Genomic DNA, 25,518 nt, shown 5'->3' with positions numbered 1-25,518 from the left:
GGGGTTTTTCAGGGTTTTTTTTGGCCATGAGGCATGTGGGATCCTAGCTCTCTGGGGACCAGGGATTGAACTTGCACCCCCTGCACTGAAAGGAAAAGTCTTAAGCACTGGACCCCCAGGGAAGTCCCACTTACTCTTTTTTGAATAAAGAGAATTTCCTCCCTAAGACAAGTTCTTGTGCCAGCTTTTAAGAATTTAATTTCTGGGCTTCTCTGGTGGTGCAGTGGTTAAGAATCCACCTGCCAATGCAGGGGACACGGGTTTGAGCCCTGGTCCAGGAAGATCCCACATGCCGTGGAGCAACAAAGCCCGTGCGCCACAACTACTGAGCCTGTGCTCTAGAGCCCACGAGCCACAACTACTGAAACCCGCGTGCCACAACTACTGAAGCCTGCGCACCTAGAGCCTGTGCTCCACAACAAGAGAAGCCACCACAATGAGAAGCCTGCGCACCACAACGAAGAGTAGCCCCCGCTCGCCACAACTCGAGAAAGCCCGCGCACAGCAACGAAGACCCAACACAGCCAAAAATAAATAAATAAATTTTAAAAAAAAGAATATAATTTCCCCCACCTGGAAGGGTTAGACGGGCTCAGGGAGGGGCCAGCAGCCCAGCAGCGCCGCACGGTGGTTACGCCTGGAGCTGCAGGGTCGTCGCCAGTGCACCTTCGGCTTCTGAGACTTGCCAGCTGGGTAGCCATAGAAAAGTGACTTGGCTGATCTGTGCTGCAGATTCCTCTCCTGTGAAAAAGCGACGTTAGCACCGACCTCAAAGGGCTGACCAAGAGGGTCAAACAGACAAACATGTGACCAGCACATAGTAATAGAGGTTGAAAACAGAATCAGGCCATAGAATCAGGCCACGCTGCACTCAGAGTCCAGGCCTCTCTCCAGTCTGAGCTTTACACGCCCCTCCTCTAAGTGATTTCTTTCTCCAGAAGCAAATAGGTCCTAGCTGGACCCACGATTCCTGTCCACAAGCTGTGCCAGACCCAATTAAATTCTTAAAAGGGGTTCCAACTTGGCTGAAGCCAGGACCCTGCTACATAGGTTCTAAAAATATCACTTATAATTAATCAGTTTCTCTCCTCCTTCTTTCTTTTACACACCCACATGTGTGCACACACATGCATTATTCACAACTGGATTTTGAACTTTCAACTCTTCCTACTCTTTTGAGACCTACAGTTGCTACTGACTGTTGGATGCTTACTAGAACAACAACTGAACGAGATGATCAGCTCACAACGTGATAGAACAGAAGCCTCCTCATCTGAGAGACTCGAAGCAGGATGTGGAAGCCATGAAGGACCAAGGGCTCCACAGCTAAGTAGGTGGCCCCACTACGACCACCTGGATTTCTGGGTTCAAAGTCCCTTAGTTCGCATCCCCCAATGCCAAAGTCCCAGAAAAGTGACCAGCCACTGTTGGGTGCCTCTCTCGGTGCAGACACCTATACCCAGGGTGGCAGACAGGTCTTGTCTTAGGAGGATTTCTGCCAGAGTCTCCCCGATCTTCCCTCCGTCAGGTGGGATTGGGGTTCAGTCCTGGGAGAAGGGGATCAGTGGATATGTAGATTCCCCAAAAGCTCTGTAACAGAACTCTGCAAGTGAGGCTGAATACAGTGTTTTAGGAAAAGTTTAGCTACTGTGGCTTTGAAGTGCCACGGCACTGGGTAACTTCCAGAAGATGAATCAAAGCAGTGATTCTCAATGCGTGAGCCTTACAACCCTTTCAGGGGTCCAAGAGGTCCTTCCTTTCCCAATTATACATCAGTGTAAAGCTGGATTCTCTCTTTTTTTAAAAAAATTAATTAATTTATTTTTGGCTGCGTTGGGTCTTCATTGCTGCGCATGGGCTTTCTCTAGTTGTGGCGAGTGGGGGCTACTCTTTGTTGCAGTGCCGGGCTTCTCAGTGCGGTGGCTTCTCTTGTGGAGCATGGGCTCTAGGCGTGCAGGCTTCAGTAGTTGTGGCACGTGGACTCAGTAGTTGTGGCTCGCGGCTCTAGAGTGCAGGCTCAGTAGTTGTGGTGCATGGGCTTAGTTGCTCCGCGGCATGTGGGATCTTCCCAGACCAGGGCTCGAACCCGTGTCCCCTGCATTGGCAGGCGGATTCTCAACCACTGCGCCACAACGGAAATCCCTGGATTCTCTCTTATGCTCAAAGCAAACATATCGCAACAGAAAATAGGTCGCAACAGCTTGGAGGCAGAAGGAGATATTTCAGCCGTCCTCTATGAAGCTGGACATCAGAAAGATTTGTAAAAGTGTAAAAGTGTCACCGTTCTCAATTTTTTTTTTTTTTGGAAAGCAAATTTCCCATAAAAAGTGCTATTTGTGTTAGCATGTTTATTATTGTTATTTTTAAATGCTTACGTATTCTGTAAATGTCTCAGTTTTGATTTCTTATATGGGAAGTCTTAATAGATAAAACCCACATAACCAAGAGCTCTTTGGGATCCCCAATCATTCAGTGAGAGCGCCGAGTCCTAACCACTGGGCTGCCAGGGAATTCCCCAGATTTTCTTCTCAGGAGTCATTAGACTTGAAGACAGAGAGAGGAGGCTGGCCGCCTGGTTGGAATCCTACCTCTGCCACTTGCTGTGTGAACTCCCTGTGCCTCAGTCTCCTCATCTGTAAAATGGGGATAAACAGCCCTACTTCAGAGGGTCACTAATCAGCCTGGCACAGAGCTGAGCACTCACTAAGTGTGAAATATTATTATTCAAGTAAGCATCTATTTAAGAGTTAGGCAGTTACGGCGGTGGTGGTGGAAGGAATATAAACATTCTCATCCCCCTTGAATTAATCGGGTCACCATCTGCAGCAGAAGCAAGTCCTTCTGTTTCTAGGAGGACATGGACACATGCTTTTTGTTTGAGTGATTCCAGTGTGAGGTTCAAAAAAGTTTTTTGGTCTCTGTCCTCATCAACAAGCCGGATTGCAGCTAACAATTTTTCTCGGTGAAAATCCACGAGGCTGGAGGGGAGCAGGGGGAGAAGGGGCAAGTGGAGACACGAGAGGGTGGGAGAAAGGAGTCGGAGACGATAGTCGTCACGAAGAATCCAGAGCTCACAATAAGACTCTTACTATGTTCAAAGCCACAGGTCTGTACCCCACTGAGGCCAGCTCCATCACTTAAACTGGGCAAACTGGATGCCCACTACAGCCACTTGGTATTCCCACCTGCATTTCCAGCCTGCATCTCCTTCCCCGGTTTTGGCATCTTCTACGTCCCAGGCACACCAGGATGGTGATCACGAAAACCCCTGTCCACTCCTCAAATCTTAATGAGGAAATTTACTTGTGTATATACTTGGTATATAAAGCTCTCATGATTCCTTCCAATAATGCCTGAATGATCATATTTGCTGAAGGAAAAAGGAAAACACCTCCTGAGATCCTGGCCAAGAGCAACCTTCCTGCTGCAGCCACTTGGACCCAAGTTCAGTCCCGCTGGGTGCAGTTACAAGAGTAACTTACCACCATTCTCCTTCTCCTTATCCCTCCCCTTATTTGGCAGGAAGATATTTGTTAAAGCTCCTTGTGGAGGTGGGAGGAAGAGGGAGATAAATGATATGAACCACTATGGTTGGCCATAGGAGCCCTGGTCATCCTAACCCAGTGAGGGAGTACTCTGTCACATGTACAAGCCCCCAGCTCTTCCATTCTTATCTGCCTGGGGTGCTTGAGCAGAGATTCCCTGCCGAGTAGGAAATGGTATGGACGACTTGGATTTTCCAAAGCTAAAGTTCTGAGATATAACCCCAGGGAAGTCTCTCTTGCCCCAGGGAGAGTGTCCATGGATGGGCCTTCTTGGGTGTTTCCAGACACTTGCCCTAGTTTGAGTCATCACCGTTGCCCTGTACCTACAGGGCTTCAGGACTGGTGGCGGAGCTGATGCAGCTCGTTCTGGGTTACGAGGGAGGAGCTGGACTATCACTGGACAACGTCCACCGGAGCAAAGGCTGACCTACGTGTTCATCCGGGGGTGGTCCTCCCGGACAGGTCCAGGGGGACAGGCTGTCATCTTGGCTGTGCTCTTTAGTTACAAGAAACTGAACCTGCCGGGGTAACTGAAGAGAAGGAGGAATTCATTGGAAGGATATGGAGGAGTTCAGAGACTCAAAGGAAAGCCAAAGAGCCAATCTGAAAACAACAGAACAAGGCAGTAACTAAGGTGTAGTCTCTTCAGGGTCCACTGTCCGCATGCATCAGCACCAACCATCTCCAGCCTCTCTGTGAAAGGTCACATTTCCAGAAGAGAGTCAGGTTGGCCAGCTTTGGTTACGTGTCTGCCCCTTTACTGGGCAACTTTATTGATAGAACCTAATGGCAGAGGGCGGGGTTGGAGGGAAGATAGTTATTTTATTGAAAGAGGGTGCCATAGATGATAGGTAAGAAAAGCACTAGATGTCCATTACAGGAAGACTTCCTCAGTGGAGAACCTGTAGAGAGATGGCCCTGGAGCCCACCTGGATTACAGAGGCAGAGGCCAGAGGTGGGCTTAGCAATTCAGCACAAAGCTGATAGTGTGACAGACAGCACACTATCAAAAACTGTTTCAAAAAAAAAAAATTGTTTCATTATGGGCTTCCCTGGTGGCACAGTGGTTAAGAATCCGCCTGTCAATGCAAGGGACACGGTTTCGAGCCCTGGTCCAGGAAGATCCCACATGCCGCGGTGCAACTAAGCCCGCGAGCCACAACTACTGAGCCTGTGCTCCGCAACAACAGAAGCCACCGTAGTGAGAAGCCTGCGCACCGCAATGAAGGGTAGCTCCCGTTCACCGCAACTAGAGAAAGCCCACGCACAGCAATGAAGACCCAATGCAGCCAAAAATAAAATAAAGAAAATAAATAATTGTTTCATTAGAAAATTAGTGATATCCTCATTGGAGAAACTAAGAAATCACAGAAAAGTCTAGAAAAGAGAATTTTTAAACTGATCTATAATTCCACTACTGAGAAACCATCACAGTTAATTTTTGAGGCTGTTTTTCTCCTCCTATGGATTCTTGTTAACATAGTTGAAGACATATTCTGTGTATGACTTTGAACTTGATGTTTAAGCACCGATTCAATAACTGCTAGAGGAGTATTTTTGTAACATTGGCCTAGTAAATGACTTGACCCATAGCTGTCCACGTGGTGGAAGAGAGAGAGGAGACCTTTTTGGGCCCATAGTTCCACCAGTACTGGGGACCAAGCATCCACTTTGCCCAGCCTGGGAAGTTGCCAAGGCCTGCCCTCCATCCCATAGGCGGTTCTATCCAGCCAAGATGGATGGGAACTTCCGCAGACATTGTCCTATGTAAGGAAAGGCCCTCATCTCCACTTTAGAGCCCATGGAAGCTCCTTGTGTTTATGCTTCAGGGGACTGTGACTCTAGATCATTCCTGTGGGTTTCTGCTTATTCTGATGAATTCTACATTGTCCTTCTAACATGAATGGATCATATTTCCATCTGATCTTTACAGGCGCCACTACCTTTAAGTCATTTGAAATGATGTCAAGAATATGCTTCATGATAAAGAGTGAAATTACTAGGAGGATGGGATCATGGGAGAATCCTAGTGAAAATAAGGCTGTAACTACCTTCATAATGGGCCACGTATAATATAGATGTGTGTGTACTTAAATTCCTGAACCTGTATATTTAAGAATCTAAAACTGAGAGCTTGCTTGTTTTAACCTTTGCTGACATTTGCTAAGGGACGGAATTCATGGTGATATAAGAGTTCAGAAGTCCATCACTTGGAACTAGAGAAATCTGTACAACTCCCACAATGAACCCTCAGGCCATATTCCTATGAACACAGTCTACCTTCAGAATTGGATGGAATCACTCTTGAAAGACTTCAGCATTTGTCCACACAGGAGTATTATTCCCCTTTGTTTTTTAACTCATCCCTTGTGACTCAGGCTCCAGCCTTCCATTTTAGTATCTTCAGAGAAATCTGTTTTCTTTACTAAAATACTTCATCTGCCCAGAAAAGGGATCCCTAGGTCAAGGCTGGGGCGTGCTGGGCTTGATCTAGTGATACACAGGGGACTTCAGCATAAGGGGCTCTTACCTCTCTGATTATTCCTTCTATGAGACTATCACAAGCTCCTTTAATTCTCTCACTTCTTATCATTGTTCCTCAGGAGTCTGCTTCAGCCCTCTTCTTTTTTCAATCTATTCCTCCTCCTGAGGGATCTTGCCCACTTTTTATTTTTTTTAATTTATTTTTGGCTGCATTGGGTCTTTGCTGCTGCGTGCAGGCTTTCTCTAGTTGCAGCGAGCAGAGGCTACTCACTGTTGCGGTGCACGGGCTTCTCATTGTGGTGGCTTCTCCTGTTGCGGAGCACGGGCTCTAGATGCAAGGGCTTCAGTAGTTGTGGCACACAGGCTCCGTAGTTGTGGCTCGCGGGCTCTAGAGCGCAGGCTCAGTAGTTGTGGCACATGGGCTTAGTTGCTCCGTAGCATGTGGGATCTTCCCAGACCAGGGCTCGAACCTGTGTCCCCTGCATTGGCAGGCAGATTCTTAACCACTGCGTCACTAGGGAAGGCCCCTTGCCAAACTCTTTATGGAATTGTGGCTCCTGAATTGATATCTCTGGCCCGGCTTTCTCTCAAGTCCCAGACCCTCTTAGCCACAAGCTACTCCACATTTCTACCTTAAAGTTGTCACTAGCACCTCAAGCTCAGCATGTCCTCCAAAATTACTATTCTTCCTGTGTTTCTTATCTCAGTCAATGGCACCATGATTCTGCCTAGTTAGAAACCTACGAGTCATTACTGACACCTCTCTCACTCCATCCTCATTCTGGTCACTAAATTCTGTTTAATTTACTCATTTGGTCATTCAGTGAATCAATTTTAAACTCCTACTCTGTGCCAGACATTGTGTTGGGTATCTAATGGTGAACAAAAATAGGTCCCTGCCCTCATGGAGCTTACTGTCTAGTTGGGGAAACAGACAAATGGTGTTGCGAAAGAAATATGCAGAGTGCTGAGCAAACGTTTAGTCTGGGGGACAGGGAAGCCTCGAAGGAAGGACGTTTAAAAGAAGAGCTAAAGAACACCTTAGGAGTCAACTAGATCAAGGGGTGGGGTGGGGAGTTCAATCTCTAAGCAGACAGACCAGTGTGCGCACAAGTCCAGAAAGAGGTGGAATGAGAGAAACTTCAAGGAAGCCTTCGTGGCTCAAGTATAATGAATTACAGGAACAGTGATGAGAGAGGAGAGGAGAGGCAGGCAGAGGCCTATGTTCAGCACCTTGTAAGCGTGCTGGACCTTCTTCTAAGAGGACAGAAAAGACTCTGAAGACTTTGCGGGGGGAGTAGGGTTGAGGGGTAGCAGATTTATATATCAAGCTCACTCCAGCTAAAACATGGGGAGTGGATTGGGTGGGGCCTGAGTGGATGTGGCGGGGAGGAGAGCCCATTGGCTTCCTTCTTGCCACTCCTATGACCATGGTCCCCAGTCCAGAATTTGGCTGTCTCTTGCCTTCCAGCAGAAGACACTGCTACTGTTTTCCCCTTGAACTGCACCTTCCATGTGGCTGCTGGACTACCTTTCAACTTCTCTCATCAGAAACGAAAACCAGTGATCCTTCCTTGTGCTCAAAATAAAGTTAAAACTCTTTAGCAGGCCACAAGTCCCTTTAAACCTGGCCCTTGTCTCCCTCTCCAGTGTCACACCCAACCACTTGTCCTCAAGTACCCTATGCCTTAGTCCACTAGAAGGGGATTCGAGAGGCAGAGAGCAGTTTGAGGGGAAAGGCCCAGAGGAGCAAAGTACCCGAGCCAAGGCTGAGGCTGAGCCCCAGGTCCAGCGTGTTGATCCAGTTGAGAGCACAGAAAACTGGCCCAAGCGGGGCTTTCAGACATTTGGCTTCAAGCAACTTCAGGCAGTTGGCTATGAGTATCAAGGACCAACACTTGGGAAGCACTTGGGAATAAGTCATCTGGCGGCTTGGACATAAGACCAGAGGTGTAATTGTTGGGAGGTGGTGATTGAGGACAGGACCCTGAGCACTGAGAGATGACAGCTTAAGAGCAGGACCCCAATCACTGGAGAACTGAGGCTCCAGGACAGCCAGGATGCCAGCTTATAAAGAATAGGCAGGACTCAGAGACTTGGGGCTCAAAAGGTCAAGGACAAAGGCTGACTTGAGGATGGCTTGGTAAGGAGAACCATGGGAGAGCTCTTTACATTCCACCTATAAAGGGAAAAGGGGACAGAATGAATCCTGTAGTATAGGGGCAAGGCTAGATGTCAAGGCTAGAGCGAGAAGGGCATAAAGCAAGGGGCCAGGCAGCTCCTTCCATCCGCCCAGCCCCACCACCAAGATCTTCATAGTTGTGGTTAGTCCACAGGACACACACAAGTCAAGAACATTTCAATTTAGCCCAATAAACCCCAAAGAGCTGTGATTACTTGGGGGCCCCATCCCAACTCAAGGTGAATGAAATCTTATATGGTTCTGAGAGCAGCTTTGTAACTCCAAGGAGGGTCTCTGGAGACCATGACTGTGCACAGTTCTCATGGTAACCAAAAGACTATGACATTCTTAGAGGGTGGTGAGGTCATAGAACCCAAGCTTTAAAGTAAGTGAATCATGTGTGCCTCATTTCTTTTTAAAAGAAACTTCTGAGAAGAGCTTAGAAGAATTTTTCTCCCCCGAGTGCCATTTCTCAAAGGTACTCACAGAACAATAAGGTGTGACTGTAATGGCTGCACTGAGTTGTCTTCTGGACAGTGTTAGAAGGGACATAAAGAAGGTGGACAGAGAACTAAGGCAGTTGAAATGCATTGACGAACTCAGCACACGATGCCTGTGTGACTTATACATGCACCCATATTGCTGCTGTGACTTGCACCCGTACCCGTACTGCCTGTGCTACTCAAAGCGATCACAGTCCTGCGGCCTGTGTGATTTCTACCCATGTTGCCTGTGTGATGCCAAGCTTTACTGTCTTCGCCCGTCTCTCAGAAGTTTGGAGAGGAAAGCCATTAGAGCCATAGAAGATGAAAAGAGAGAGCTTGCCAAGTAAGAGAACTTCCTAAGATTTTTATAGTTGGTATATTAGCTTCCTAAGTTGGAAAAAGGGGGGGAAAGTGTGACAATTGATACTTGAGCAAAGATGAAATGGGTTCAAGATAATGACTCTGGTGACTTAACAAAGATTTAAAAAAAGAAGAGTAAATGGGCCCATGATGGGAATTGTAAGATTCTCAAAAGACAGTGTAATGATGTCGATTGGCAAGGTTGTTTTCGGCTTGTAGCAGGAGTGCCAATGTGATAAATAATGTGGCTTTAATGAGAGAAAGAAACAGGGGGTGTCATTAAAAAGCTATTGGAAGCAGCAAAATAAACATTTTTTCTGGTTATGAGTAAAGTGATTTGAGTATATTTCGGCTTACAGAAATGACTTTGGGAGAAGTAATAATAATTGATCAAATCCTTAATTGCCAGAGGCTTTACGAGCAAGGGAGCAAAGTGAACAATAGAGGCATTTATATGGTTTTGTAGGAAATCCTTTCTCCTACTCCCCAGCTCTTGATGACTTAAAATTCATCTGGAATTGGGTTTATTGTCTGCCTCCCCCTTCAACTGTAGCAAAGATTGTGCAAATAAACTACAGAACTGAGAGCTGCAGTTTTCAGAATAGAGTTGAAAAGGTTTTAATAGAATTGGATAATTTTAAATGCACTTTAAAATTTTGGAGGTTTGATCACATTTTATTTTTTGCCTGAGAAAGCTTTCTTTTTCTGTCTACATATGCCATTTAGTCTGTTACTATGATGAAAAAAAATGGTTGAAAACACTGTCCCCTGGTTAAATAAATTATGGTACATCCATACATTGGGATGATATGTAAATGTAAAAAGGACTGATGAAGCATTTTAAGTATTGTCATATTAAGTGAAAAAAGCAAGGTGCAGAAAAACTAAATATGCTACTATTTTTTAAAAGGACACAAATAGATGATCTTTTGTATTGAAATCTATGTGACACATAACATTGTGTAAATTTAAGGTGTGCAATGTTAATTTGATACATTTATATATTGTAATACGATTACCATTGTAGCGATAATTAGAAACTCTATTGTGTTACATAATTATCATTTCTTTTTAGTGGTTGGAATAATTAAGTTCTAGTCTCTTAACCACTTTAATGATTGTAATACAATATTTGTTGTCTATATTCACTATATCATGCATTAGAGCTCCACGACTTACTACTCACTGCCAGTTTGTGTCCTTAAACAACATCCTTCCTACCCCAATGATAGATTAATAGATTAGATGACAGATAAATAGATTAGATAGGTAGATAGATAGATAGATAGACAGATAGATGATAGATAGATAGAAAGTAGATGATGGATGGATGGATGGAGAGAGAGAGAGAGAATGAGGCCCTTGACAACTGTGACAGTGTTGTTTCCCTGGAAACGGCAGTAGGGCAATTATTGTCCAGGTCATCAATCACCAAAGGTCAGGAATGGGCCTCCCTCAATAGTCTAAGAGGGAACTATTGGCAATAAACTCATCTACACTCAATTTGAACCAGTTTTAATGTGTACTCCTTAGAGTATCAAGTTATATAGATTTCATGCAGTGTGAGTCGGGGTTCTTTTTTAAGTACTTGGTCTAAATGAAGGGTTACTTGTGAGCAGGTGTGTCCACTTCCCTGTGCCTCTGAATACTCGAATACCCTTGATCCAAGTCTGCTCAGCCTTTGTCTCCTGGCTGTCCCTATTCTCCAGACTCTCCAGGTGAGTTCTTCACCACCTGGGCGCCCTCTGCCTACTCTGGGAGTCTCAATGATCTGCAGCGGACACAATTTCAGGCTTAATTCTTGGCAGTGTGGTTTTTACAAGAGGTAATGTTTTCTCTGGTTTGTCATACTTTTCCTGACAATGCTTGGATTTTTTGCTAATTTTTTTCTGTTGCTTGTGGCAGTATATGAATCTGCTGTTGTCTTCCTGGATCTCTGAACTGATAATCCAGAGTCCATTTCAGAAATGACCTCAGGCTTGCCCTTTTGCATCTCTCCCCAGCCACTTTTCTTCTTATTCATACCACCTTGGGAAACACTCCTATGCTCTATTTCTGACAGCTTGACATTTCACTAACCTGAAAAGCTTAGTACTACCTGCAAACCTAAATATTCAATTTTCTGAATATGGATGAAAATGTTAAACCCTGATCCAGCTCCAATCCCAGAGGACTCCTACATTAATATTTTTTTCAGTGAAATGCCTCTTTCTTCTTCTCTCTCAGCTCCCAGTCCATGACTAAATAGATCCAGAAATATCATGTTGATTCAATTTTTTAAAAAACAATCTTTGGTGTGAAACTTTGTCCAAGGCTTTTAGAATGGAGAAATCGTATTCACATGACCTTTTACCCCTTAAAGAGAAGGATAGCAGTTTGGTTAGGTTATGACATGTGCTTTCAGATGCCAGGCTGTGTTATCCAGAAGATTCTTTGCCCAGTGGGGAAGTAAGATTCCCTGGTCTATAGCTGCCATGACCCCACTGGAATTGTCTTTCTGTGTGAGAGTCTATGTGCTCTGTCTCTGGGTGCTCCTTTAATAACGGGCAAGAAGTTTTGAATTACCATATAATTCCCCCCAAGAGTCATTTGAGCCTTCCTGAGTGTGTGTTATTTGATTGATGCACGCGCGCGTGTGCTGCGTTTTTGGACTGGGTACAGAAGGTCCAATTCCTTTTCATTGTTTACTGAGCAGTTGCTTCAAAAGATACCTTGGCCGTATCTTCATTAGTAGAAACCCAAGTAAGTCCTTTCATTTCTTTAGCTTCTTTGATATTCTTTTTTCCTCCCCAAATTTCCTTTTGCACCCCAAGCACTCACCTTTTCCGACTCTTCCTTCCTTTTGATTGAGAGAGACTGGAGTGACTGAATTTGGTTTCCTTTGTAAGAAGGTAGATAGCTAGTGGGAAGCAGCCGCATAGCACAGGGAGATCAGCTCGATGCCCTGGAGGGGTGGGATAGGGAGGGTGGGAGGGAGGGAGACGCAAGAGGGAAGAGATATGGGAACATATGTATATGTATAACTGATTCACTTTGTTATAAAGAAGAAACTAACACACCATTGTAAAGCAATTATACTCCAATAAAGATGTTAAAAAAAAAAAAGAAGCCATGCAACCAGCCTGCTGTAAGTTTGCACCTGACTCACCTCCACACTTCGTGGGCTTCCTGTCTTCTGTACTCAAGTGCCAGAAGCAAAGTCAGCCCCTCCTCAATCCTGCCGTTATGAGTTTATTATCTAATTACCCCGCGGCAGAGTGGCTCTGACACCTGGCTTTAGTTCTTGCGGGCACATGAACCTTGATTTGCAGCTGCGCCTAGGAATGCACTGGGCTCAGCCCTGTGCCCTTTGCTGGTGCTTGGAAACTCATCCTGAGACTGTGCTTTCCATCTGCTCATCCAAGTATCCGTGGGCAGCCTGTGGCTCAAGAAGTTCCCTTGAAAAGCCCCCCACAAAGGGTACCATCTTCTGAAAACTTCAAAAACCTGCCCTCTGGTTTCTTGTTTACCCCTCACGCTCTGAGTATGAAGATTTCACTGAATCACTCTCACTGGGGGAGGCTGGTGACTGTTAGCCCTCAGGGTTGCATTCTTTGTGGTTTAGCCTTCCTGGGTCTTAAGCCCTCAGGGAATCTTTCCATCCCCCATCCTTTGACCCAAAGATCAGGGCATAGTCACACCTTGGGAGCCGCCAGAGAGGAACTCCGGGGCTTTTTGGCTTTACTTACTTTACGGCTGGTGGCTGGTTGGCTTTCCCGCTGAGAGGAGAGTTCCGCTGTTTCCCTCTGTGTCCCTGCAGAGCTGGAAGCAAGTTGGGCCCCTTGGTCCCCTCTCATCACAATCTCTTTGTATGCAGAGGTCTCGGGGTGCCAAGAGTAGGAGTTGCTGCCCATCCAGGCCAAATGCATGTCCATTATTTGACCTTAGTGTTTAATGACACAGGACTCAGGGCCTGGTCGCTTAAAGCCTTGAATTTCAGGGAAGTCTGTGTAAAGCGGAGCCTGGTACAGCCTGTTAAAGAAATTTACCCTTTATTGAGTGAAAACCAAGTGCCTAACACTTCACCTTCATTTAATCCTTGTAACACCATGGCCATCTTATAGATTGATCAACCAGAGTCAGGGCAACGTTCATGATCATCAGGAAATGGGACAGCTGGGACCTGAAGCCAGGTTTGCCTGACTCTGGAATCCCTGTGCTTAATCACCTGGTTAGTGGTCCTGAGTGATCTTCCGACCAGGACCAGCAGCCAGCATCACCCGGAACTTGTTAGAAATGCAAATTCTTGGCTCCTCCCCAGACTGGCTGAATCAGAAAGTCTGGGGGTGGGGCCCAGACGCCTGTAATTGAACAAGCCCCGCAGGTGTTCAGATGCACCTGTATCGTGCCACTCTGCTCCCTTCTGCTCCACTCTGATACCCTTATTCAGTATCAACCAAAAGTCAGGAGGAGAGAGACAAGGCAGGAAATGGGAAGAAGGAGAAGAAAGAAGAGAGAGGGAAAGATGCGTTGGAAAGGAACAATTGAGCTTAATGGGTCTTTGGAGGGGTCTAAATTAGGAGAAAAAGTAAAGTACTCCAAGGAAACTAGAGGAAGGCCAGCCTCCCTTTGGTTCAGAGTAGAGATAGGCATTCTCATCATCCTCATTACTTTATTCGTCAGCCGGCTGAACCTGATTCATACCTTTGTGAAGATGGCTGGCGATATCCCTCACCTTTGCTGTGGGCAGTATCGCGTTCAGGAGCTTGGTCATACATTCAGGTGAAATTCAGCTTCAGCTGAGAGAACAGGTGACAGCCCAGAGTGGCAGACAGATGGCACTGCCCACCCTAGCATTCCGAAGAGCCTTCTGCCACCAACCAAAGAGGCTGACTTGCCTCTGTTTACTATGACTAAGTTCCTCCCTGGTGATAACTAGTAGAGCAGGCCATCTCTCTTTGCCCAGAACCCCACAGAACCAAGGAAAATCGCATGTGGGGTGACAGGTACTTTGCCAGGCAGGAGTCAGGTTGCAACTTCAGAGTTAAATCTGATGAGTAAAATGAGGCTCCTGCAATTTCTCCTAAACCCACACATCCCCACTGATAACCCCTGGCCTAGAAGCAAAAGGAAGAAGAAACCTTGTCTAGCCAAGACTTTGGGGCAATTTCCTGAAGACCCACATTTGTGAGACCCCTGTTCAGCTGCTGCAGTGGGGACGGGGCTGGAGTGATACGAATAGAGGAAGAGGGGGAATCTAAGCAAAAACAAAAACAAAACAGAAACAACAAACTTATACTTCAAGACTCATATTGTAAGAGGAGGAGATAGATCTGGGAGCCAGCTTTGGCTTGTAGATCTGGCTCCCAGATCCATCTCCTGTAGAAGACAACAGGGCTTATGGGTATGTTAAAAAAATATTCCCTCTTTTTGCTTATCTGTATTTTCTGAGTTTTTTACAATGAACTTGTATAACTTAAGTAACAAAAAGAAGTAAATATATTAAAAAATTCAGCAAAAAAAGTAAGAATTAAAAATGTATCTCTAACCAATCACCCAGTCACAGTCCAGACTCCTCAAACCAGAAGAGCTTCTAGAAAGCATACATGCCAATACCTCCTTTTGGAGGCCAAAAGATTTGCCAGGAGTGAGTCTTAGAACACAGATTTTTTTTTTTTTTTTTTTTTTTTGCGGTACGCGGGCCTCTCACTGTTGTGGCCTCTCCCGTTGCAGAGCACAGGCTCCGGACGCGCGGGCCCAGCCACTCTGCGGCATGTGGGATCTTCCCGGACCGGGGCACGAACCCGTGTCCCCTGCATCGGCAGGCGGACTCTCAACCACTGTGCCACCAGGGAAGCCCTTAGAACACAGATTTTTTAAAAAAATGTTAAGGGATAAAAAGAAGAGCATTTCAGAGCATTAGGTTGTCTTTGGAAGGATCAGGCAATTAGAAAGAAAGTGGTCCCTGAGCAGGGCCAGAGCATTCAGGGCTGATGCCAGGCTGATGAGGTCCTCATGCCAAGAGCTCAGTCTGACTGATGGCTAAAATCATGACCTAGGCATTAAACAAGCCTGGATTTGAATCTAGGCTCTGCCATTCACCATCTTCACCAACTCCCCATCTACAAAATGGTGACAATTACACCTGCATGACAGGGTTCTTGTGAGGGTCAAATGAAACAGTGCCTCTAATGGCTTAACACTTTCCACGGCACACTGTGGGGAAAAAAAAAAAAGAAAGAAAGAAAGAAAAAGAAAAAACACACAACAGACAAAAGCCTAGCATCCTAACTACGTGGCAAGCACTAGTATAGATTCTTTTCATTCATTAACTAATTTAAGTCTCATGAAACCCCTAGAAATGGGTTACTATTATTGTCCCAATTTTACAGATGAGGAAACTGAGGCACAGAGAGGTTTAAGGAGCCTGCCCAAAGTTCCATAACTAATAAGAGGAGGAGCTGAGATTTAAATGCAAGAGAATGTGGTGATCATTTTGTAATGCATAGAAATGTCAAATCACTATGTTGTGCACCAGGAACTAACATAGTATTATAGGTCAATTGTACTTCAGAAAAACCCAACCCACCAACCAAACAAACTCATAGAAAAAGAGATGAGATTTGTGGTTATCAGAGCAGTGGGATGGGGTGGGGGGGATTGGATAAAGGTGGTCAAAAGGTACAAACTTCCAGTTACAGGATAAATAAGTACCAGGGATATAATATACAACATGATTAAGTAACAGTGCTGTAGGTTATATATGAAAGTAAAGAGTAAATCCTGAGTTCTCATCACAAAGAAAAAAATAATTTTTTCTATTTAATTTTGTATCTATATGAGATGATGGATGTTCACTAAACTTATCGTGATAGTCATTTCATGATGTATGTTGTCAAATCATTATTCTGTACACCTCAAATTCACACGGTGCTGTATGTCAATTATATCTCAATAAAACTTGAAGGAAAAAGAAAATGAAAAATAAATACAAGAGAAAGATCTGGAAGGCCAAGCACCCATCTGTTGTTAACAGGGGTTTACCTGTGAGGGAGTGTGATTTACATGGGAGGACTCTCATTTTTTACTTCTACACGCTTCTGTAAAGTTTGACTTTTCACAATGACTAGTGTTTATTACTTTTGCTGTTTTTCTTTTTTAAAAAAAGAGGTAAAAATATTGCTTGTTAAGCTGTGTCTGAGTTCCATGGTCTGAGCTTCTTCCTCCCACCCTTTCTTTTTCCTAAATTCCAGATTGAGAAGAACAACAAATAGAATTCTAGCCTCCTCTTGCTGTAGCAGTAACATTTTAGGATCAGTGAACGTGTGCGGCTTTGAACCCGATCAAGTCAAGGTGCGAGTGAAGGACGGAAAGGTGTGCGTGTCAGCTGAGCGCGAGAACAGATACGACGGCCTGGGATCGAAAAAGTACAGCTACATGAACATCTGCAAAGAGTTCAGCTTGCCCCCGTGTGTAGATGAGAAGGACGTGACGTACTCCTACGGGCTCGGCAGTTGTGTCAAGATCGAGTCTCCCTGCTACCCTTGCACGTCTCCCTGCAACCCCTGTGATCCCTGCAGCCCCTGTGACCCCTGCAACCCATGCTATCCCTGTGGGAGCCGGTTTGCCTGTAGGAAGATGATTTTGTAAAGTGTAGGAACCCAGGACTTAGTAGAGTCAGGTATCCAGCCCGGCAGCTCTTCCAGAGTTTCTCTCCCCCTTCCCATGGCCCGTGTTATTCAGGAACATAGAAAACTGAATACATAACTGCAATGCACTGGTGTGTGAGAGTATTTTGGTTCAACCCACCACAGAGCCCCGCCAGGTTAGTGGGCAACGGAAGGATGAACAGATGGGAACGGAGATGAATGGTGAGATCTGCCCTCCTGTGTGCTACTTTATACCCCACTACCGCCAAATCCCAGGAAAAGATACTTTTGGGGTGGGCATCCCCAGACACTGTTTTTCCAAATGATTTTGTGACATGACCTTGCCCAGAAATGAAACAGTCAAAGCAGAAACCAAGACTAGTTAGGGCTGAAGGCAAGCGCTTTTTTTTTTTTTTTTTTTTTTTTTTTTGCGGTACGCGGGCCTCTCACTGTTGTGGCCTCTCCCATTGTGGAGCACAGGCTCCGGACGCACAGGCTCAGCGGCCATGGCTCACGGGCCCAGCCGCTCCGCGGCACGTGGAACCCTCCCGGACCGGGGCACAAACCCGCGCCCCCTGCACAAGGCAAGCGCTTTTTCAAAGCTACTCCGGTAGGGAGTACTGGAGAGAAATGTGGTTGGAGTTTTGACTGGGGCAACGATGAGAGTACAAAAGTATGGGGGGAGCATGTTCACTGACAGAGGGTGGGGTGGCCATACAGCTGTTGTGTCTCAACATTCCTGTGATTTGGGGGAAGGGCCAGCTCTGGCTCAGGGTGGTTTGCAACCTCCTAAGGATTTATTTCAACTATCTGCTTTTCTCAAACCCTAAAACTCCTTCAAGGCACAGAAGTTCAGTCCAAAGTTCATGAGTGGAAAAGTACAGCTGTCATGAAATGAGAGCATAGTTCACCTGAACTTGGATCCTCATGGACACAGCCCGTCAGTAATTCGTGACCGCCAAGACAGAAATAAGGGTAAAGGAAGAGGGATGATGGGGAGGGCTCAGAATGAGGACACTGGCTGGTTACAGATCTGACTGTTACAGGGAATGCAAAACCCTCACGTTTGCACAGTAAGTCTTTTTCATTAGTCTCAGCTGCATGTGCGTTAAAGCCTTGGCTGCATATGGGAATCACCTAGGGAAGCTTTAAAAACACGGATGCCCGACTTCCCTGGTGGCGCAGTGGTTGAGAGTCCGCCTGCCGAAGCAGGGGACACGGGTTCATACCCCGGTCTGGGAAGATCCCACATGCCGCGGAGCGGCTGGGCCCGTGAGCCATGGCCGCTGAGCCTGCGCGTCCGGAGCCTATGCTCTGCAACGGGAGAGGCCACAACAGTGAGAGGCCCGCGTACCGCAAAAAAAAAAAAAAGGATGCCAAACCATAAAGGTAAAAAACACAAACTAAACCACACACACAAAAAGAAAAAAAAATTTTTTTAAACATTTTAAAGAAAAAAGTACTGATGTCTGGGTCCCATCTCCAGAGATTCTAATGTAATAGATTTGAGGTGTGCAGCCTGGACGTCGAGAATTTTAAAAGTCTCCCCAGGTAACTGAATCACACAGGTAAGGTTGAGAAACTCTGGATAGGATCTTAAAGCTCTCAAAGCCCTTTTTCCTTAAAAGCTTCCTTCAAGTTCAATGTTACAGAATATTGATGGTGATAGCAAACACATTTTGCTTTCAGTTGAGGGAAGTACTGGCCCGCTAATACAGGTGGTGAATGAAAAACATTGAACATTTCAAAAATTTATTACCTAGCAGCTAGGTATAAATGAATGTTTGTATGTACCAAACGGTAGAGTTACCTTTATAAGTGTCTTGCCATACCTTGATGACATGTTCATAAATATTCTAGTTTCTAAGTAACACATTTTAAAAATGGATTTTGGAAAAATTTCATGCTGTGGAGTCAATGGAATCCCACTGGTGTCTTGAAAACGTAGGAATCTCTGTCCTCTGGAGGGTGCCATTCCAGGGCATGCCTGGTGACAGTTCATTATTTTATTCACCTACCCACCTGCTCACCCTCCTGTTAGTCCAGATTCAATTCATTCATTCACCAACCTGCCAGCCAGATTTATCAGTTTAAATGCCAGATATTGTGCTCTATAGCAGAGATGGAGAGAAATACCCTCTTCACAAAAGCCTCAGATTAAATTCAAGGAGGTGTTTGGGGGGGTTGGGAGAGGAGGGAGTTCCAAAGAAACTGAATATACAAGGGCTAGGAGAGGCCAGAGGGGCATTCCAGATGGGCCTTGGGCATTTCCAAGGAGTGTACTGGTGACCCCACTGCCTCGCAGAACACCTTGGGGAAGCCTGGCCTGCGGTGGACTGGTTGCCTGAGTCTGCTCATCATCCTCACAGGCAAGTGTTTGTCTACTGAGTACCTGCTATGACGAAGCGCAGTGCCAGGAGCTGTTGTCAATGAGAAGTACCTTTCCAGGAACTTCTCACAGCGAAGGCAAGACTAACACCATGCTATAATTGTCAAAGGCTTTAAGTGTGCTTTAGACAATGTGTCAGTAACAGGAAGAGTCCTGGAGTCAGGATGCCAGACAGGGTGTCTGAAATCCAGCACTCACTGCTCCAGAAGCAACTGGTCCACCACTTAGAACCCCTTCCAGCAGATCATCTTTCTCTTTGCACTGTAGAGAGCTCCCCCAAGGGCATGGTCATGACCCTTTGCGGCTGGAATAACTTCTGCTCTTAGTGGAATGGGGATCACCAAGCATCAGAAGGTCTGAAATTTCCAGTCTGGAAGGTTCTGGAGGGAAAATACCCCTTTTCTTCTACTAAAACTTCAGTGACAACTGCATTTTCATACACTAAGGATAATGGCCTGAGAAGAATTTTACTCCAGTTTGTGATTTATTTATTTATTTTTGCAGAAAACAACCTTTTTTTTTTTTTAAACTCATGAATTTGTAGGTCAGAAATTCAGGAAGGGCTTGGTGAGATGCTTTGTCTTTGCTCCATTTGGGAACACCCAAATGGCTGGAATCTTCTAGAGTCTTCTTCATTCACTATTTGGCACCTAGGCTGGGGTGACTCCAAGGGCTGGGCTGTGATTTTAGATGAAAAAAATCTTATAGTGGTGTACAAAATGTCACACTTTATTATACACATAAAGAACTGCTTTTACTGAAAACAATACAACAACATGAATCATAACATTCAGCATTAAAAATGTTTCCACTAATGGAACGTTTGAAATTAACACTGCATTAGAGGGGAGGGATAAATCAGGAGCTTGGGATGAATATACACACACTACTATATAAAGACAGATAACCAACAAGGACATATTGTACAGCACAGAGAACTCAATATTCTGTGATAACCTATAAGAGAAAAGAACCTAAAAAAGAATGGATATATGTATATGCATAACTGAATCACTTTGCTGTACAACTGAAACTAACACAACATTGTAAATCAACTATACGCCAATAAAATTAAAAAAAAACCCACTGCGTTAGAAAATTACAGGAATATGGTCACCATGCCTATGAAAACTACAGTCAATTAGTCAACAAAACAGTTAAGCTTTGTTCACTGTTTTTCTCCCCCATATGTTTGTGGTTATAAAGACCATTTCCATTAAAAATGGATCAAGGTTTAGTGTTGGTTCTATAGATATGAGTATTTATACCAGGTTTCCTGGGACACCCCAGGTTTCAAATGACTGTATTCTGGTTTGGGGATGGGAGGATGTGGTCCACACTGTTGGCTTTGTGTGGTGAGGGTTTCCTGATCCAGGTGTGAAGGGGTTAGAACGGACCATTTGGATAATATCTGAGACAGCAACAGAACAAAAGGGTACAAGAACGAGAAAGCTGTTTGACTGAAATTGGCAGCCCTTGAAGAAGCAGGCAAAGGTGGCAGGCAAGCATAAGGCCAGGATGTGTCTGGGCGAAACAACTTGAGAATAGATTAGGCAACCGTCTTGGAAGAGGAAGTTGGTTTTCTTGAATCAGCAGCTTAGTCACCTTCCGGCATCATCAGTGTCAAGTACTTTTTAGCCTTCAGGGCCTGGCTACGGGATTCTGACGTGGTTTCACCACCTCAGAAGGGGGTGGGTTTTAGAAAGGTGGGCCTACAGGTTCATTTGTGGGAGAAACCTTCATTCCTTCTTCACGTGAATCCACTCAAGGGCTTCCTCTGTGCCCCGCAGCCTGTGAGAAATGGCAGGATCCGGAAATGGCCAAAACCCAAATCTTTGCCTTTGAGGAGTTTTCAGTCCAGGGTGGGAGACAGGCTATAAAGTAGTAAATTATAATCCCACCTTATCAAGGATTCCTATCTAGATAGAACCAAGCACTGAGGGGCACAGAGAGGAGACAGCCACTAACCACGGGATAGCTGGGGTGACTCAGGCCGGCCATCGTGTAGCCTCACACAGTCCTTTCTCTAAGTCCTTTTCCGCTTCAGTGGGTGAGTACAGGGAATAACAAGACTTGTTCCTCCCCGGGTTGTGTAAGTGCTTCTGAGAAGCCCCCTTATCCTTCCAGGCTCCTGTTGCTTCTTTCCCTACTTTCTTCCCTTTAAGGACCTGTCAGAGTCCAGGCAGGAAACAGAGTACACTCAGCTGCGGTTTTTAAAAGGCTTTTTAGTGAAGTGACTATTTACAGAGGTGTGCGTAGCTTCCCAGAAGTAGTAAGAGACATTGATGCCCACAGCAGCTGCCCACAAGGGGAAGCCACTCGCCCACCTGACCTGCAGAGGCAGGGGAAGAGGTGGTGGCGTCCAGGTGAAAGCTGGCCTCCTGGGAGAGGGGCTGCTGGACAGGAGCTGTGAATGTAGAAGAATGTACCGCTGCCAGGACTGCCCAGCAGGTGCATAGTGAGAGCAATAAATACTCCCACCTCCCTTTCCTCCCAACCTCCAATTCCCTGACAGTGTATCCCGTTAGCCAGCCCCAGTGGGCGACCAGAAGGCGAGGGAGCCCGTGAGGGGGTTCAATGAGGTTAGCCGCCAGGGCCCACAGCGGAACAGAGAACTTAATGCGGAACTTTAGAGTTAATGGAAAATAACCCACACTCTTTCTTTCCTCCCTCCCTCCCTCCCTTCCCTCTTACCTGCTTGCCCACAAGGCATCAGGCCAGGCATTGAGGAATCAAGGATCAACAAGCCAGACCTGGCCCTCACCTTTAAGTCTAGGAAGCAGACAGATAAAGGGATACAGGGTGGGATGGACGAGCTCAGGAAACAACCCTGGGGTCTGGTTTTACTTCACCAAATTCAAGCCATAAAGCTCCTTGCTCCTAGAACTAGTGTCTGGAGGGACCCCATGAAAACCTTTACTCACAGCTCATCCTAGAAAGCCCAGGTGATGGACCACTTGGAATTCAGAGATAAAATGCTTCTCAGCCCCAAGTCACTATGCCCCATGCCCTCTGTTATTCTTCAGCATTTCTATCTCTTATTTAAAGCCAGGCACTCTTCCTTAATATGTAATGGCAGAGAAATTCAGAAGAACAGCTTTTAACCTTGGGATGAAGAAAAACAATTTGAGCAAGACAGGGTACCCAGAAGCCATAACAAAAAATACAGATATATTCGATTACATTTTTTAATATTGTGAGGCAAAAATCATAAAGTCAATGGAGATATAATAGACTAGGAAAAAAATAGTTGAAACCTGTCAAAGTCTATACCCTTAGTAAACAATTTGAAAAGCAAAGGATAAACAATTTTAAAAGAGACAAGAAGAATATGTATAGCAGCCTTATTCATAATCTCTAAAAACTGAGAGCAGTCAAGATGTCCTTCAATAGAACATAAAATGGATTAAAAAAAACTGTGGTACGTCCACACAGTGGGATATTATTTTGTGATTTTAAAAACTAATAGGCTATCAAGTCACGAAAAGACAAGTATGAATCTCAAATACATATTGATAAATGAAAGACGTTAATCTGAAAAGGCTACGTACTGCATGATTCCAACTACATGAGATTCTGGAAAAGGAAAAACTATAGAGACAGTAAAATGATCAGTGATTGGCAGAGATTTGGTAGGAGTGGGGTAGAGGGTTGAATAGAAGAAGCATGCAATTTCTTTTAGGGTGGTGAAACTATTCTGTATGTACCATCCTTGTAGATACAGGACACCATGTATTGATCAAAATCCATAGAACTTTACAGCATAAATAGTGAACAAATGCATACACGTTAAAAAAAAAAAAAAACATTTAGGAGGGACTCCAGGATTGAATGCAGACTGTGATGAAATAATCTGCATTACAAATGTAACAAAACACCTCCCTGAAGGGGGTGAGGGGGAAAGGCGCTGACCTAGGTAATTCTGGAAATGAGTAGAGCCATAAGACTAAAGGCAAAAAGAGCTGCGCATAAAACTGTACTCTGTTTGATGAAATTTTTTTCCCATCAGGGTATAGGTTAATAATTCTGATACTGGTATACATGTGTACTGGAAATAAACAATTAAGTAAATATTGGTGGATGGAGGGAGCCAGGCTTCTCTTGGAGTGGGCATTTACAAATAAGCATGGGAAAGAGGCTAGACTATTCCTCTTGGTGGTAATGGATTAGAGTTGCAGATACAGGAATTAATTCATGTTCATACAGAAATATTTATAGGTATGTATAGATATACTGGTAAGTTCACATATATTTCCTTGCTCTGTCAGCTGAGAGGACATGGAAGCAATAACACCCCAGTAGCAATGAGCAATCTTGTACCCAGACCTGGTTTCTAATACCATCCTCTCATAAGAGAAACTAGGACTCCTTGGAGAAAAGGCTGATTCTAGGATAGGGCAAGCTGATTCTAGGATACAAGAAGAACCTGGAGCACCTTGAAGTGCCAGAAAGTAAGGATGTGCTCAAAAAAACAAAAACCGTATTGATGGGGATATGTCAAAGGGTCATGGGAGCCATCTGAAATGGTCAAAGCTGGAACAATTTGAACAAGAAAATAAGTAAGATAGTATTGCATTATAACCCAAAATATAAAGTAAATATCCATGCATCCAAATGGATATATATATAAATGAATGATTGAGTAAACAATTAAATGAGGGAAACAGACAAATCTCTCATACATAAGAATTCCAAATAATTTACGTAGATACTTTATCCTAAAGGAGGAGCATAACAGTCGACTCCTTAGGTGTGGGTTGCACGTAGTAACTTCCTTCCAAAGAGTCCAGTATGGAAAAAGGGGGGAAAGAATAACTTTGCAGGGGAGAATCTGACAAACACTACCTCAGCCAGGTGCTCAAGGCCAACATCAAGGTGATTAGTCATGTTGATAGTTTGGATCCTAACGCCAGTCTAGTCATGAGAAAAAGATCATTCAAGTCCCAGACAGGGACATACTACACAATGCCTGACCAGCATTATTCAAAACTGTCAAGGTCGTCAAAAATAAGGAGTGTCTGAGAAGCTATCAAAGCCAAGAGGAGACCAAGGAGATGAAACAACTAAATGTAACGTGGTGCCTGGATGGGATCCTGGCACAGAAAAGGGACATTAGGTAAAAAAATTAAGGACATCTGAAGAAACTCTTCAATTAATAATAATGTATCAATATTGGTCCATTGGCTGTAACAAATGTACCAAAGTAATGTAAGCTGTTATTAGTAGGAGAAACTGAGCACAGCTCTGTGGGAACTCTCTGCACTGTCTTCACAATTTTTCTATAAATCTAAAACTGTTCTTAAAAATAAAGTTTATTTTAGGGCTTCCCTGGTGGCGCAGTGGTTGAGAGTCCGCCTGCCGAAGCAGGGGACATGGGTTCATGCCCCGGTCTGGGAAGATCCCACATGCCGCGGAGCAGCCGGGCCCGTGAGCCATGGCTGCTGAGCCTGCGTGTCCGGAGCCTGTGCTCCGCAACAGGAGAGGCCACAACAGTGAGAGGCCCATGTACCACAAAAAAAAAAATAAAGTTTATTTTAAAATAATAAAATAAATGATAGGCAAGAGGGTAATTTGCAGAAGAGGAAATGTAAGTAGTCAATGGACATGAAAAAATCACCCTGAACCCTGTGTTCATTGCAGAGATGTGCATTAAAACATTAACGGCATATTTTTTTTCACACATCAAATTAACTTAAACCATAAACAGCAACACTATTTTACTCTGGCTGGAGGCGGTTTTGCGGTTAAGAGGGCATGCTCATTTCTTGCTGGTAAAAGTGTAAGTTACTAAACCTTTTGGACAACAATCTGACATTATCTACTAAAAGGCACATATCAGGGACTTCCCTAGTGGCACACTGGTTAAGAGTCCACCTGTCAATGCAGGGGATGCTGGTTCATTCCCTGGTCCAGGAAGATCCCACACGCCATGGAGCAACTAGGCCCGTGCACCACAACTACTGAAGCCCACGCGCCTAGAGCCCGTGCTCCGCAACAAGAGAAGCCACCGCAACGAGAAGCCCGCACGCAGCAACGAAGACCCAACGCAGACAGAAAAAAAAAAAAAAGGCACATATCTTTGGAGGCCATATTCCACTTCAGGCAACCTTCAGAAATAAGAGCACTGGTGTCCACAAACCAAAGGACACATTTTGAAGCTTGGTTTGAAGAGGTGGAAGTCAGAAAACCATCTGAATATCTCTCAATGAGGTAAGAGCTGAATGGATTACAATTTGCTCATCCTGCGGAATATTTAATAAACATGATGAGTGAGGTCCCCATGGATTAATCTGGAGGGACTCCATGGTACATTAAGAGGAAGAAGTTATGGATTAACATGTATGACCCTGGTTCTGTAAAACAACCAGCACACAACACAACAACACAAATGTATGTGTGAAGATGAACATGGATGAAAGGTCTGAGTTGAATTTTTAATAGTTTA

General features: G+C 44.9%; 1 protein-coding gene and 1 long non-coding RNA gene across 2 annotated transcripts; one reads left to right on the top strand and one right to left on the bottom strand.

The window, feature by feature from the left end:
• Positions 1-8,635: 8,635 nt before the first annotated feature.
• ODF1 (outer dense fiber of sperm tails 1) lies at positions 8,636-16,721 on the top strand. Its single transcript, XM_067712410.1, has 2 exons — positions 8,636-9,039; positions 16,289-16,721. The coding sequence occupies exons 1-2, from the start codon at positions 8,720-8,722 to the stop codon at positions 16,683-16,685; spliced, it is 717 nt and encodes a 238-aa protein (XP_067568511.1). The 5' UTR covers positions 8,636-8,719; the 3' UTR covers positions 16,686-16,721.
• Positions 16,722-19,718: 2,997 nt separating this feature from the next.
• On the bottom strand, positions 19,719-22,868 carry LOC137210523 (uncharacterized). The gene is made up of 3 exons (XR_010936597.1): positions 21,768-22,868; positions 21,406-21,480; positions 19,719-19,751 (listed from the first exon to the last, which is right to left on the bottom strand). It is a non-coding gene; the product is annotated as an uncharacterized lncRNA (long non-coding RNA).
• Positions 22,869-25,518: the final 2,650 nt, after the last annotated feature.

Source organism: Pseudorca crassidens, chromosome 17 (assembly GCF_039906515.1).
Source record: "Pseudorca crassidens isolate mPseCra1 chromosome 17, mPseCra1.hap1, whole genome shotgun sequence".
NCBI classification, from domain to species: Eukaryota; Metazoa; Chordata; class Mammalia; order Artiodactyla; family Delphinidae; genus Pseudorca; species Pseudorca crassidens.
Note: the sequence above shows the minus strand (reverse complement) of the source record. Positions and strands in the feature narration are given on the sequence as shown.

Coding starts and splice junctions, on each gene's coding strand:
- ODF1 (XM_067712410.1), top strand. CDS start 8,720: ATGGCTGCACTGAGTTGTCTTCTGGACAGTGTTAGAAGGGACATAAAG. Junction 9,040..16,288: donor GAAAAGAGAGAGCTTGCCAA/GTAAGAGAACTT, acceptor CCTAAATTCCAG/ATTGAGAAGAACAACAAATA.